Source organism: Hippoglossus hippoglossus, chromosome 16 (genome assembly GCF_009819705.1).
Source record: "Hippoglossus hippoglossus isolate fHipHip1 chromosome 16, fHipHip1.pri, whole genome shotgun sequence".
In the NCBI taxonomy this organism is placed as follows: Eukaryota; Metazoa; Chordata; class Actinopteri; order Pleuronectiformes; family Pleuronectidae; genus Hippoglossus; species Hippoglossus hippoglossus.
In genome coordinates this window covers 23,120,132-23,134,592 of record NC_047166.1, presented here as the reverse complement: position 1 = coordinate 23,134,592, position 14,461 = coordinate 23,120,132, and the positions used below count along the sequence as shown (strand labels likewise).

General features: G+C 41.6%; 1 protein-coding gene across 1 annotated transcript in view; it reads right to left on the bottom strand.

The window, feature by feature from the left end:
- The window catches only part of LOC117777201 (nuclear factor of activated T-cells, cytoplasmic 1-like), a 59,747-nt gene that overhangs the window by 31,694 nt on the left and 13,592 nt on the right, over positions 1 to 14,461 (bottom strand). Inside the window, exons 4-6 of the mRNA XM_034611816.1 lie at positions 12,574 to 12,776; positions 9,263 to 9,435; positions 7,935 to 8,075 (exon numbers count right to left, since the gene is read on the bottom strand). Of these exons, the coding sequence (XP_034467707.1) occupies positions 7,935 to 8,075; positions 9,263 to 9,435; positions 12,574 to 12,776 (517 nt within the window). The remainder of the gene's footprint in view (positions 1 to 7,934; positions 8,076 to 9,262; positions 9,436 to 12,573; positions 12,777 to 14,461) is intronic.

The window sequence follows — 14,461 nt, the reverse complement described above, 5'->3', positions numbered from 1 at the left end:
CATCAGATAAGATAATCAGAGTCAGTTTCCAAATAGTCCAGCAGCTCTGGAAGATGTAAAACCCTTTTTTTTTCTCCTCCAAAGCATTATGTTTTTCACATCATGCAGCGAGCAAAAGAATAAAGGATCCCAGTCACTGTGAACGGTGCTTGTGGGGGCGGGTGGTCAGCTTTATTATTCAGAGAGTGATCATCAGTAGATATCTCTTTCCAAAAAGGCCATATTAAAACTCATGGAAAGAGAAAAACAGACGGTGAACAGATCAGATAAGGGTTTTCTATTTGAACTGGGGGAAATAAGAGTTGCATATGGAGAAATGTGCCTCTCTGTGATAGAGATGATGTGGATGACTGAGGAAGGGAGGCAGGGTTATGTGCCTATAGAGCTGCCACGGGGTGCAGAAATGATACTGCATATGTGGCAGATGACCGAGATGCACGTAATGCTGTTAGAGGCTGCAAGAGTATGGAGGGACAATTAGAGAGAGCACAGACAGGGAGAAGGTCAGAGAGAGGGAGAAAGACAAAGTCAAAGATGAGTGTTCCTCATGTTACGTCTCGGGGAACCATGAGGGAATCTCAACCGCCTCTGCTCTGGGAGACTCTCCAAGAGGGAAACCTTAGCCTACGACGTCAACCCCAAGCTCTGCTAGTAAACATGTTTTTCAAACTTCTCTTCCTCTTATTTTCTTCTGATCTTTCCTCTCAACCTTTATACCCCTAAATCCCTTTGTTCCAACAAACGTTTTCAATGATTACTCAGTCAGACTTTGCAAAAATCTAAAATTGAGACTGAGTTGGGCTAGAGCCACATGTGGCATACCTCTGCGAGTCAGAAAGAGCCGTGCGACTGATAACCACAGAACTTTCCATTCACTCCTTCTTCCCTGCAACATCTGCAAAATGCTTCTGTTCTAGACACCACCTCCTCCTTCACGCAGCCTCCACCCACACATATACACACACACACACACACACACACACACACACACACACACACACACACACACACACACACACACACACACAGATGCAGACACATGCACACACGCAACCGCAGTATCCTCTACCTTTGTTCTGGCCATCAACTTGAATGATAAGGCAGGGGAGCACCAAATAATAGGAGGTGTATGGGAGCTGCATCTGGAAAAGTCTTGGTATAATCCAGCCATGATTAAACATAGGATGCAAGCTCATAGACAAATACTGTAGAGACACACACTTACTCTTAAGGCTTTGTGCTCAAAGAAACAACCCAACAATCTGTCTACTGCTCTAAATGACTCACTTGTGCAAATGGGATCCACAAAGACTAACACCAATACAGACAACCCGGCCAACACACTCATTCATCAGACAATAACACTGCATATATAGGGAGAGGCCTCTTGGAGTCATCTTCTCTTCTGTTCTTGACAACACATAATGTTGTGTACATGGTAGCAACACAGCAACAAGCACAACTGGAGTTTGGGATAATATAGCGATGCTTTTAAATCGACTTAAACCCTGATTAGACCGATCACTCTCTTCTACAGAGCAACAGACATCTGAGCAGTGACATCTTTGTCCTCACACTGACCTTACAGGCTTTGGCTTTTTTTCTCTTTTCACACTGACAGCCAGAGGTGAGTTTTCCTTCTGAAAAGTGTTGTGCTGGCCACATCAACTTCCACTTCCCAAAATATTCCACTGATATATTTCTGAGAATGGAAAACATGATTCACATGCTTAATTATGGAGGTGAAACAACCCAAATGTATTTTTGCAGCTATGTTTCTTTCCAGAGATTATTTCCAGTATTTCTCTCTCATTCCTGTTTACACATGTCAAGTTTATTTTCCGTTTTACCGCTCTGCTGCCGCTGCTACCTGAACTGAGAAATACTTCAATAATTTCACTCTTATTTTTATGGTGATTACCTTGTTGTCTATTGAGGAGCAAAGCCAAGAAGGCCAAAGGGGTTCCCCCGTGACTGATCCCAGAGGTATGGCTGCTTCCCCCTCTGAAGCACCTGGTCTCTGCCAATCTGAGGACAGTTGAAATCTGAGTAATGAGGGTCTGCGTTGGATCGAGACGCTTCTGTATAAATTATGGCCTGGCAGTAGATTTGTGATGGGTTTATAGTCGGGAAGTGAGTTATTATTGGTGTATAACAGGGGAAGCTTGAGCTGACTTGACCTTTGGGTGTCGACTGAGCAGGACGACAGCCAGTAGAGTCAGATTTCTTCCTTTTATCAAGGCTCCGGCTGTGTGGCATTGGAGGACCCTCCAGACTTTTAAATTCATTATTATTAAATATACTATTTGTGTAGTGAATGGAGTTCACAAGGAAGATATCAAGGTTGGTTGGTCTCCATGGTCTTTAGCACTGTGTGTCACACCATAGCAAGAGTATGTTGTTCTGGTTTTTGTGCAGGGACTTTTACATGTCAAGAGTCCCTGTCCCATGCAGTCAGCAACACTAAGATATATCACTATTCTTATTATGCAGTTGGGACATTCCGCAAGACCTGCCTCAGAAATGTTCAAACATGTCAGAAGAAAAGGTCGAGGCCACAAGACAACCTAGACATCTCTTTGTTATGACACGGTCATGATCCAACAGATCCCTTTAATATGCTGAAAACCTTCCATCCACAAAGGTGCGCTGGTCCATGCTGATAAATCATAGAGTGATTAAAAATAAACGAGTCTGAGGGTGAGAGGGAAACTTTTAGTTCTAATTCAAACAGGCTACGCTAACGGGACCATGTAGGTTTAACTATATGCACCCCCATGGACACTGAAAATCTATATAATACAGCTATAGCTAAATTAAATGTTATCAAATGGGTGCAACATATCCCCTTCAAAGACTGTGTGTTATGGTTTTCTTTTCTTGGGTATTGACACATCCATTTCCAACAGGCATGGCCTTAGGTGTGCAGTATATTCATTTTATGGGAGATGAGAGGATAAGCACCTACAGTCATTATATATTATGATTGATTGTGGCTCAATATGCCATTCAAATTATATAGGATAGTGTAACTTCTCTAATCTGTAGCCTGAAGCATGGGTGGAGGCTGACTTTATATTGCTATAATGCCAAAACTATGAGCCAAGCTTATACAGGTTATTCTAGCCTGAGGCCAAACGCCAGTCTAGACATACCGCTAGAAGTACAATACATCGACCAGGCTGTCTGGTGTTTAGACTTGCCCAAGGTAGAAGCATTCAACTAAGCATAAACAGTCTTTGAATGAACTATAACAGTACAGATGAAAGTCTGTCAGACTCAGATTTTGAAGGAATGACAATCCAAATATTCACGCCTGTTGCTGAGGAGCATTCACATGACGAGAGTAACAGCCTGGAGTTATTATTGTGGACCGTACTGTCTTAATGTTACAGATTATACTGTAACTCAGGATTCTCTTAGTCTTGGCTGTAAGCTGGACCAGCCTGAAGCAGAGGTGGATAAGACCAGACTTTTCCCTGCTGCAGCCCAGGCACTGTGGTGCTGCCGAGCTCCAGGCAACGCTCCAATCCGACCAGATGTAAAAACTATCCAGCTCACCAGGGAATTCCCTCACCTCCCCTCTGAGTCAGAGTGTAGGCTTTCCCCAGCTCTCTCTGTCTCTCTCTCTCTCCCTGTTTGTCCGTCTGTCTGTCTCTCTTTTTATTTTCCCTGCCTCTAGCGCTCATTCCATCCATGGAAAGCAGGACAAGCCAGAACACACACTGCAATAGGTGCGCCAGGTATGTCTTCGCTCGTGCGCCAAAAGAGTGGTTTGGGCGAACCAAAACACTGACACAACCTCAACACATACGCATAATAGAAATAACAGAAAAATTGAACCATGCACAACAATGCAAAAGAAGATGGAAAGTTTCATAAATGCCCATGTTGTGGCTTTCTGAGAGGTACAACTCTCCGCTGCAGTGAATAAAAATTGATACGACCCATTAAAAACACATGTCAACAATAATTACTGCTGAAAATAACATTTATGTTGCAGTAGAAACAAAAAAAGTGGACTTGACGTTCTCGAGTCTATCATTATCTAGCATTAATCTGATTAACTTGCTGAGAAAAGCAGTTACATTGATTAAGCCACCGGTGGATTAAATTAGGTTTATCTATAAAAGTCCACATCAGGTAAGGATGGGATTGTTTTTATGCTCTGACGTCTCAGTGCACATAGTCACAGGAAGGATTTCTAAGGAAGCTCTGTCCTCTTTTGCCTCTCCTCTTCCTCCCCTCTTCCTCTCCTCTTCTCTGAATATAACCTCTGAGGGTCTCGTCTTTTCCGTTTCACGCCTCTACAGGGAATCCCTTGTGGATGACTCAACGAAAACACTTCCTTCTGCACAAGGCAAACAGACCCGGAGGCTTCCAGCAATAGTGGGCGCACACACACACACACACACACACACACACACACACACACACACACACACACACAGCAACAAACATACACATGCAGTTTGCATCAGTTATCCTGTGGGTGATGAAGTTGAACAGTGGGGATGGATGTGGCTTTTGAAAAGTAGAGGTCATTATTTTTCGAGGCGCAATACGCTGTCCCATAGTGGCAACAGCTATGAGCTCTACTCATTTGCTACTGCTACATCTCAGAAGGAGACGACACAGTCAAAACAACACAGAGAGAGAGAGGAAAATTAAAGTGGCAGCAAAAGAGCAGCAGAGGGGAACTACAACTTAATGTAACAGAGTTAGAAATAGACAAATAGTTTTTAAACATAACACTAGAATGCACCAGAAACAGAAATGGCAGCTGTTTCTCTCGTTCAGTAAGCGCTGCTACCTCTTATTAGGAGTTAGCAGCTAAATTTAGCATCACTGCAACACGTTACGGACATTCAAAGGAGTCTGCCTTGCCCAATATTACTTGGGCCACAGCGTTCCTCTCTAGTATTTGATGGATCACTGAAGTTGACCTTATCATCACCTACTGGCTCAGCAATCCTTTGATGCATATATTAAGTGCCTTATTTCCAAACAAAAAACTCACTCTTAGATACAATTAGCTCATTTACCTTTATCTCATTATGAATGCAGCTGTGCTCATTGCATTTCTAAACGTGTGGTAATATGGAATCACCAGTTAAAAGAATGAATGTATTTTTGATGAATCTCATTGGTGCAAATCAGCGTTTGTGCTGTGTTTGATCTCCCTCCGTCTCAACTTGGATAAATTCAACTGTTTATAATTATTTACATGAGTTGGATTGGGACGCTCAATAACGTCTGTTGCTCCTTAGGACTGTGGAATTTTCTGGAAGGTGCTCATTGGAGTCAATTTTAGAAAGTGAGCCGCCATTGTGACCTTTGATGGCAGCAACAGTAATGGCTGTCACCACTGTGGCAAAAGCAGTGATTGGTGTTGTGCTGTACAAAGAGCTTGGCTGCACGTGCGCATGTGTGCTTCCCACTGCGTGTGCGAGCAGATGTCTGTGAGTGGTAATTATTGCAGTGCGATGTATTTTAAGGGTGTATTTAGTCGTGAACTTTTCCAGAGGAAAATAAAACCAGAGTTATAGAATAAATCTGTAATATAATTATAATTTTATTGGTTTCTTTTTTCCCCCTCATCCCATTTGGTCCTTCTAAATCAACAATCAGAGAAATTCTCGGAGAGCCGGAGAACCTTCATGAAACAGCAGGGATCTCAGATTAAAATGCCAAAAGACAGTACTTTGCCGTATATCGGAGACATAAATACTTTCCCACACTCATACGTGCTCATAGATAGTTGCCATTAGTGAATGATGTATGTGTTCCTGTGCGTGCATGAGTGTGTAGGTGTATCTGTAATGGGCTTTTTGACTTCGGAGACCCTGGAAGTGGTGGGTCATTAAAGTTTACATAAAAGCAGGCTAAGTAGTAGATGTACAACCTCTCTTTTCAAGCTCTCTCTCTTTCTCTCTCTCTTTCTCCTTCTCGCCACCACAGAGACGGAAAACAAACCACTGAAATGTCGATGGCAGGCACGAGTGTGGGGATCCCGCTAGCGCCGAGCTCCACACTGCCTAATGTCTTTAACGGGTATTGAGGATAGAGGTAAGAAGAACGAAGGATGAGGGAGTGAAAGGAGAGAGAGAGAGGAAACAAGGTATCAAAGTAGACAAGAGAGGAAGAGAGGAGGTGAAAGACTGGAAACACAACATAGAAGGGGTCATGAGTCTCAAATATCAGGAGGTGGAGAGGCAGAAGGTGTTGTGTATGAATGGGCTTTCCTCTCCAGGGCATCCCCTCCATGACTAAGTAAAGCCAGGAGAGGGGAGACCCCAGTTTCCCAAGTTCACCCACCCCCTCCTCACCCAACCTCCGTCTCTCCCTTAACCCTGAAGATGTGTAAAACTTTATAACAGGCTTTAGCGAGGGAAAAACATAAGAAATTCTTTCTTTTTTTTTAACTGGTCTTCTTTTTAAGTTATTTTTTAAAAGGTTTTTTCAATAAATTTTGGGAATTAATAATGAGTTTGAGAATAACTCAATTTTAAGAGAATCACTGATGAAGGGTTCAAACATTTTATTTTGATTGAGACAATAACTATTAGTAGGTATCTAACCCCCGAACTAGGAGGAGGGTCACCTGAAACACTTGGTGGCCCACAGGGGATTGCCGGTGCAATAAACTATAAAAAGCAAGAAAATGTGATCACCGTGTGATTTGGGAGAAGAAGAAAGTGAGTTACTTTTGTACTATAAAAATATGCTGATTTAAGAACATACATTTCCCATAAAAATGGTTTTGCCACAAACTTGAAATATTCTGGTGATCAAATATTTATTTTTGTTGATAAAACTGGTGTCTACAATCCTGGAAAAGAAGACAAGTTGGACTATTAAATCAGTATTTACAATATATAGTCACTATCTTTGTAAGTGATAAATTATTTTTGTTGTGGAATATAAAGGTCTAGTTTTTTTCTGTTGTATGAACATGCATATGGCTGTGTCTTATCATATTTGTGTGTTGTTAGCATGTGAGAGATGGATATAGCTGTTTGCATGGTGCAATAATAAAAACAACATTCATTCACTCTGACAGATAAAAAGACGGGTGCCTTCTGTTGTCAGGGTTATTTTTGCCTGTTAATTATTTCATTACCCTGATGAAACCACTTGGTAACGTTAGTCTTGAATGGTTAAACAGTGCAGATGATGTGAAGTATTTTTGTGGTTAACATGGGTTTGTGACTACCAACACCAGGGAATATAACATCTATGATAAATCCATTATTATTAGGTATTAGCAGAGATTAGAAACATCCTCCTTCAATCCTTCTTCCCTTGTTGCTCATTATCGTCATGGCAGCAGCACTGTGTTTCAACAGACATCAGAGGTTTCACCTTGCATGACCTTTGCATTGATTTAGTGGGTTCAATCAAGGAAATGATCATTGTTATGATCATGATCTTACCACTGTTCCCTCCCACGCAGGGAGGAAATGCGTGGCAGAGAAAAAGATGGGTAAAGAAAAGAATGGCCTCTTAACCATGAATCAGTGAATGACAAGGATGAGTATCCAGCAGAATGGGTAGAAGAGAAATCTAACGACCATAAGGGTTCAGAGGGTTAAATATGAAAAGCAAAAGTGAGTCTGGTGGGGAGAGACAGCAAGGGAGAGGGAGAAAGTGGGAGAGACGTTGCACATGCCCTGTTTGTGATTCATCCCTTAACTTGTGGCGAGCACCAGTGAACAGGCAATGGAAACTTTAGCAAATGTAAATACGCTCTGGTTAAAAATATAGTGGCTTAATGCACACCACATGTGGCTCTCTGGCAGGGCCTGCTGTATTTTGACGGGAGAGAAGACTGAGGAAACGGGACAGAGTCAGAGAGGCAGAGAGACGTTTGAAAGAAATATTAAGAGGGGAAATTAAGAGGCAGTAAACATGTTCTGTTGACTGCAGCTTACCCTGGGCCTTCTCCACAAACACCACCTTCGAGTCGGGGAGGAAGTTAAGACCACTCAGGAGCATCATTTTGCCTCCCGTGGCAGGGTAACTTTCCACACTCTGCTTCTCCACCAAGGGAAGCTCCTGTGCGGAGCGCTGGGCTATTGAAAAGAAACACACACAAACATATTTCAATATAGTATGTGAGCCCCCATAAACTCTGTGGTGATTTCTATCCACCCCAAGAAGCACAGGCCCAGCTCACAGCCAGTAAAACAGCACTACTTGGTGAGCTAAACAGGCTTATCAACTTTAATATGGTGATATCATGTCCCCTCGCTAAGAAGTTTTCAGCCAACAGCATCAAAACAGGTAGAAAACTGGTCAAAACAATATTTTCATGGTGAGATACTTAATAATCCTTTCACATTAAGATGTCTACAGCCAACCACCTGTCTTGGCTTTATCAATGTGGTTAGCTAGTCACTTTTGACCTCTGGCTGTGACTTCAACGGGTAGAACGGGTCGTTCTGTAACCAGATGGTCGACAGTTCGATCCCAGTCTTCCCCATTCCATTTGCAGAAGTGTCCATGGGCAAGATACTGAACCAAACAAATTGCCCCTTAAGGCTGTGCCGTTCTCATAGAAAAAAAGTGCTGCCAATAGATGCACTGTATGAATGTGTGTGGGTGAATGTAACTGTGCTGTAAAGCGCCTTGACTGGTCATTAAGACGAGAAAACTCAATATAAATGCAAACAATTTACCATTTAATCTGTTAAATGTGTCCCATTGCATAATCATAGAATAGTGGCTCATTTAAATATTGACCAAAAAAAAATCTAGTGATAAACCCACTCCGATTAATATCCACTTTGGACCATAAGCTATAATGCCAGCTGTAACTGGCTTTTTGGGTACAAATAACATCATTCCTACACACAAATGAATGGCAAAGAAACAGAGGTTTCTTTCAATGGACCCAGTTAACTGTGCCAAAACTAAGGCTGGCAAATGACCTCTGTGGAACCTGTTCTAATATAGTTCTACCATAGTAACTTGTGCACTTAGTCATAAAATGTGAATTGAAATAGATAACACGTGTGTCTGACATCATGTACAATGCACACATTGCTTTGGCAGATTGCTTTGGTCATATAAATCCTACTGAGTGCTTTATATAACTTACTGGAGCACTGACTTTGCTCCAGAAAGTGGAGAAAAAAACATAGTAGCTCAGTTTATTGGATTTCAACAATACTGTAGATGCCACCCTTTGCTGGGGTGGGGAGCCAAGAGAAAAGGTGTGCAATGAGTTTATTTCTGAGTGTTAGTGTGCAAAACTTACAGCATTCAATGGCGTTGGAGGAAGCCTGTAGGGACAACGTCCTGCCATTGGGCTGGTTGATGTGCACTCGGAACACCAGCCTCACACGTGTGTTTTTACGTCCGATGTCTGTTTCGCCTTTGCGGAGCTCAATGTCCGAATTACGCAACTTCAGGATCCCTGCACAATCGATTCTGGGACAGAGGTAGGGAAGGGCAAAAATATAACAACACATTTCAAAGATTAGGAAACCATCTCAGAATATTTTCTAGAGAAAGATATATACAATGGCCGAAACAGGCAGATTTGATCATTTGACTGTTTAACTGAGACATTGAGCAGAGTTGCTGTGCATTAGGATCAGCAGTGACTGCTGGTGTTACAGATCATGCACCAGAGGTTTACTGGAGCATGACCATGTCATTATTAATCCAGCATGTCATCAAAGATAGAGTCGGACGTAAATTACTTCATATCACTGTTTTAAAGGGTCATAGTGGTCCAAGAATTAGCAATTCTCTGGAGGAATCCTCAAGAATGAACACACTGTGACTGAACACGACCACACGAGGTCCCACCAGCAGTCAGCATATACAAACTCATATACTTCATATATTTAGGGTTTTAACCTCTGTTAATCATCACCACATGTAGCTGTAGACCCTTTTCTAAGCTGTCTCTATTTATTTCATTTCACAATTTGGAAGCTAATGGGGCGAATTTTCTTTCCCCTCTCCTAGTGGAAAAAGGCATTCGTTTTCAGACATGCCCTTTCATGAATTTAAATAAAGCTACAGAGGCTGGTAAAAAAAGTGAGGGAATATGAATAGGATATGGTTTGGCATTTTAGTTATTTTACATGGTGGCTATTTGGGCACTATTCCTGGAACATGGTAAATGTCAGGTTTTATACCAATCAAATTTTCCCCTCGCTTTGGTTTTTGAGAATTTGAGTAAATGTAAATAAGAAAAAATAACATGTTAAGCTGACTAGCTACTCCTTATCAGCCGTGCATGATGTGTTCATGACACATTCTGTCATGCATAGGTTTTAAAACAGACCCAAGATGCTGGATGTCACGGATTAGTTTTAAGTCCATTTTCATGACCTGTGCAATCCAAGATGTCAAGAGCCGGTACATTTTCATAATGTTCAGATAAAATGAAAGAAATAGTCTTCTCTGCCAGCATTGTAAAACGGCAACTTCAATATATCAGCTAAAACCAATTCTTTCATTGAAACTATAATGATGGGTTTTTTTCTATATGTTTTTTATTAAATGACCAAACAGTATGTTGTACTTACTATATTTTGCAGAAGGCAATAAACTACTTGAAATAAGCTACATTGTATGAGTATGAACTTTGCTAGAGGAGAAAAGTAAGACAGATTGAAACTGTCTGAAAGTTTGACTGCAGTTCTCGACTGTCTGCATCCCACACACTGAGCGAATGATTGCTGGCATGAGAGCAGCGAGATGGATGCTGTGTTATCAAGATGACTGTTTAACAGTTCAGTGGAAAGAGACAGTTAAAGGCTTCGCTTCATCTTTGACCTTTCAGATAGTTGGGGAAGAAATAGAGAACTCTCATTCCTCTTCCTTTAGCATGCACACTGACGACAAAAGGGGAAATGAAACTTCCTGTCGAATACTGTTTACAATATCATATTCATCCTAAGGGACACATTAAGTTAAATGGGTGAGGGACGTCCCTAAATATGATACAATATAAGGAATATTTTGGTATTGGTGAAAATGATATAGTAAGGCAGCGTGAATCATCCACTGTCAACCAAAGAATCCCAAGTCCAACCAAGAACTGTATACATATATGTAGGTAAATGGCCTCATGTAACCTATGTTCACATACAGTGGTTTTATCCATTACGCAGAGTTCTGGGCCTCAGTCCAATAAATTCACTGCTCCCTAGTCTGAAAAGAGCCCCAGGAAAGGAGCCACTGCTTGGACTCAGTTTCGAGCACAGCCTCTTGGTTTACCGCAAGTACGGAGGGAGGCCAAGCCTGATTTACCTCAGCCTGGCAAACTTGCTTTTAAAGGTAAACCAAGGTTATATTTAGTTGCGTACTTCATCACACTTTTACACATGGTAAAATGTGCTTGTTTCTGTTGAGCTCACCAGAACTGAGAGAACAGCAACCTTTATTAGCTTGTCAGCTAGCTCATCTTTGGGGCAAACACTGTTGCTTGCTAACGCTTGTGTTATAAGTCCAACATTCAGACGCTTCAGAGTTGGTTAACAATGCTGCTGTTTGTCAGCTTAAGTGCTAATTCCTTTAGGAAAGCTGATGTGTCACAACAATCTAATTTTGATGTTCATTCATACTTGCTCACATAGTTTTATCGTAGTAGGTTCCGTATGGTTATGGTGCTGTCTGTTGTCTAGCAGCTGTTAGGTTAGAAACAGGCCTTTTCTTACCAAGACACTCTGACATATCACTTACATATTTCAGGACCCTGGTCCTGTGCTCCCTGTGTCACTGTCCCTCTGTCATGGCTCATACTGAAACTCTCAAATAGGACTGAGCCATTGTTGATGTTAATATTAACACCTGGGCTTCCTCTACTGTGAAAATGTTCACCATCAAAATGTCTGCTCTGAAAAACTCTATTGTTTTATTGAGCATTAAAGTGCAAAACTGTGCTACTTATACCTTTATACGCTTTTCTGTGTACCAGTGTGTATACCATCAGCTTGGCACAAATGTTTTCATTGCACATTGGCTAGAGGGACCAAGGGACCCTCATGAGTAAAAGTGCTAATAATTTTATTCTTTAAGGTATTAGTTGTACTTTATGAAGGAGTCTTAGGGAAACACAGATTTTGGATCCAGAAGAAGTGGAACTCTGGTCAGCAGGGGTTCCTCTGGCTGGTTATTTGCTAAAGATTTTTTTTCTTACTTTATTCTCGTACTATTACGACTTTCTTCTCAATTACGACTTTAGTCTTGTAATATTGTCAAATTATTCCCAAAGTCTCTGTTGAAGTACAAGCCTCTTGCCTGTAGAGTCCCTGAAAACATTGGTCAGAATCAAGTCACCCATGAAGTCAGTTTGTCGACACTGTGCACTTATGTCACCTCCTTACAAATCATGCATCTCTTGGGGTGAGAGCACAAAGTTTTGAAGGCCTATTTAGAAGTGTGTGCTGTACAGTGCCTATCATCAGGTATTCTGTTTGTAGACTCAAAGAGTAAAGTGCTTAGAGAGAAAGGAGTGTGTGTGGGTGTATTTCAACGCATGGGTTACCAGAGAAAAATGTGGAAAGAATAAGATGGATAGGTGATTTGTGGAGGTCTAAGAGCACTCACATGGCTCTCATGTTGTTTTCAGGCAGCAGAGGGATCTCCAAAACTTTGGTGTTGGATTGCATGACTTCATGGCTAGCGGTGGAGACGGTTTTGCCGGTGATGCGGTGGACCTGGTAGAAGGCATGTGGTCGCAGGAGGCGGTCGTCTGCGGTCCCGATGAACAGCTGCAGGGTGAGCGGCTCGCTTTCCATGTAGCCATAAAGCTGGCGGGAGAACAAAGAAAGCCAGGTGAGACGCAACATTGTGTTCTAAGACTCTCGTCGAAATCAACCCCTTATAGAGACTGAAGGCATATTGGCTAGCGATAGTTAGAGGTACCTGAGAGGTGCTGCGTTCGTTTTTTTAAATTTTTTTAAGAGATGTTAGAGATCCTTTTTCAGCAATCTTTACTGTTCTTTTTTTTACTGATAGTTCTACATTCTTTTAGGGGAAGGTGAAGAAAAAGTGTTTTGATGTCTCTGAGTCTGCCTGGAGTAGTGATCTCCTGGGTACAGAGATGTGGAGGCTGATGGAGAGGCTGTCTTCCCATCACTTCACTGTTCATTAAAATCTCACTGCTCCTATTAAAAAAAGTGCCCACAGAGAGGCAACCAGTAGACTGTGACTCTGCGGAAAGTGACCCCTTAAAAGACAAAATAAGAACCCAGGACAATCATCTCAGGTATGCCTCAAGCTGTGATGCTCACAGTCATTACAGTTTATGAAACTGATGATTGGGCTAATAACAACATTCTTATACAAATAAATTGCATATACAGGAAAACACAGACCTTAGCATACATTCAAATCTTTCGTGTCAATAAAAGCAATAATGGCGTGCACATAACCTACCAGTGAACACAATGTTCCTGTGATGAACATAAATCAAAATGAATTTAGAGGTAAATGACTGTGTCTGTATAGGTAGAGTTGAGCAAAATTTACACCTGAATGTGAGGCAAAACACAAAAAAAACTTAATGGAGTTTTTGGCATGCAGATGGAATGCAGCCCCTTTGCCTTTGGGCAGTTATGAACATACATTATGATTTCCATTAAAGCTCAGAGACTGTGTCCCACTGTGATGAAAGAGACTCCTGTATCAGAACCACCACTTCAAACAACTACCACTTCCTCTTGCGGGGCTCCATTAGCTGCTACTGCTCAACTAATAAAAGATCAAATCTTTAAAAAAAATAGAGAAGAAAAGCTCAATGGCCATGCATAGTTTGAAATGTACTGTTGTGTTTGGGGTCAACAGCACTTTAAATATAAACTGCCAACAAAATGCCTGGCTCATATTTGCACAATGTCTAAAGCAACATAATTTGATGATTTAACCAAGTGTATAATGGCTCAAAATTAAAGGCGGGGTTGAAAGTGCGGTGAAGGACAACTGATACTTTGTGAGTGTTGTCTGACCAGAATAATTTGCCAACCAAATGTGGATTTTTGGTGGAACCAAGTCTAACACTGCAGACCTCCCAGGATACACTTTCTCTTCTTCGAAGTGGTCGTATGGTCATATAGGTGGATGTTGGCGTGGGCTTAGAAATCACCCCAAACCTAAAAGCTGAAAACTAAGAGGAGTAACTTATCATCATGTGGACCTCCGTGGATCCACCCAGGTGACTACTTGACCTCACTATGACATTTAGTGTGACAGAACACTTATTCAAGACCACGGCTAACCATTCCATGGCTGCCACAAGACTCCCACAAATTGTTCAGTTACACCAGCGCATCGCTTCAGACCAATTTTCTTTGAGCTACGTTCAAGTGAAAACAGTGGCACTGTTGAATGGAATAAAAGACCCCTGTTGTTTATCTAACAGACTGAGTCATATAAATTCAGAGCACATGTAACCTATGACATAATCGGATTAATGGGTTTATAATTACCTTTGTGA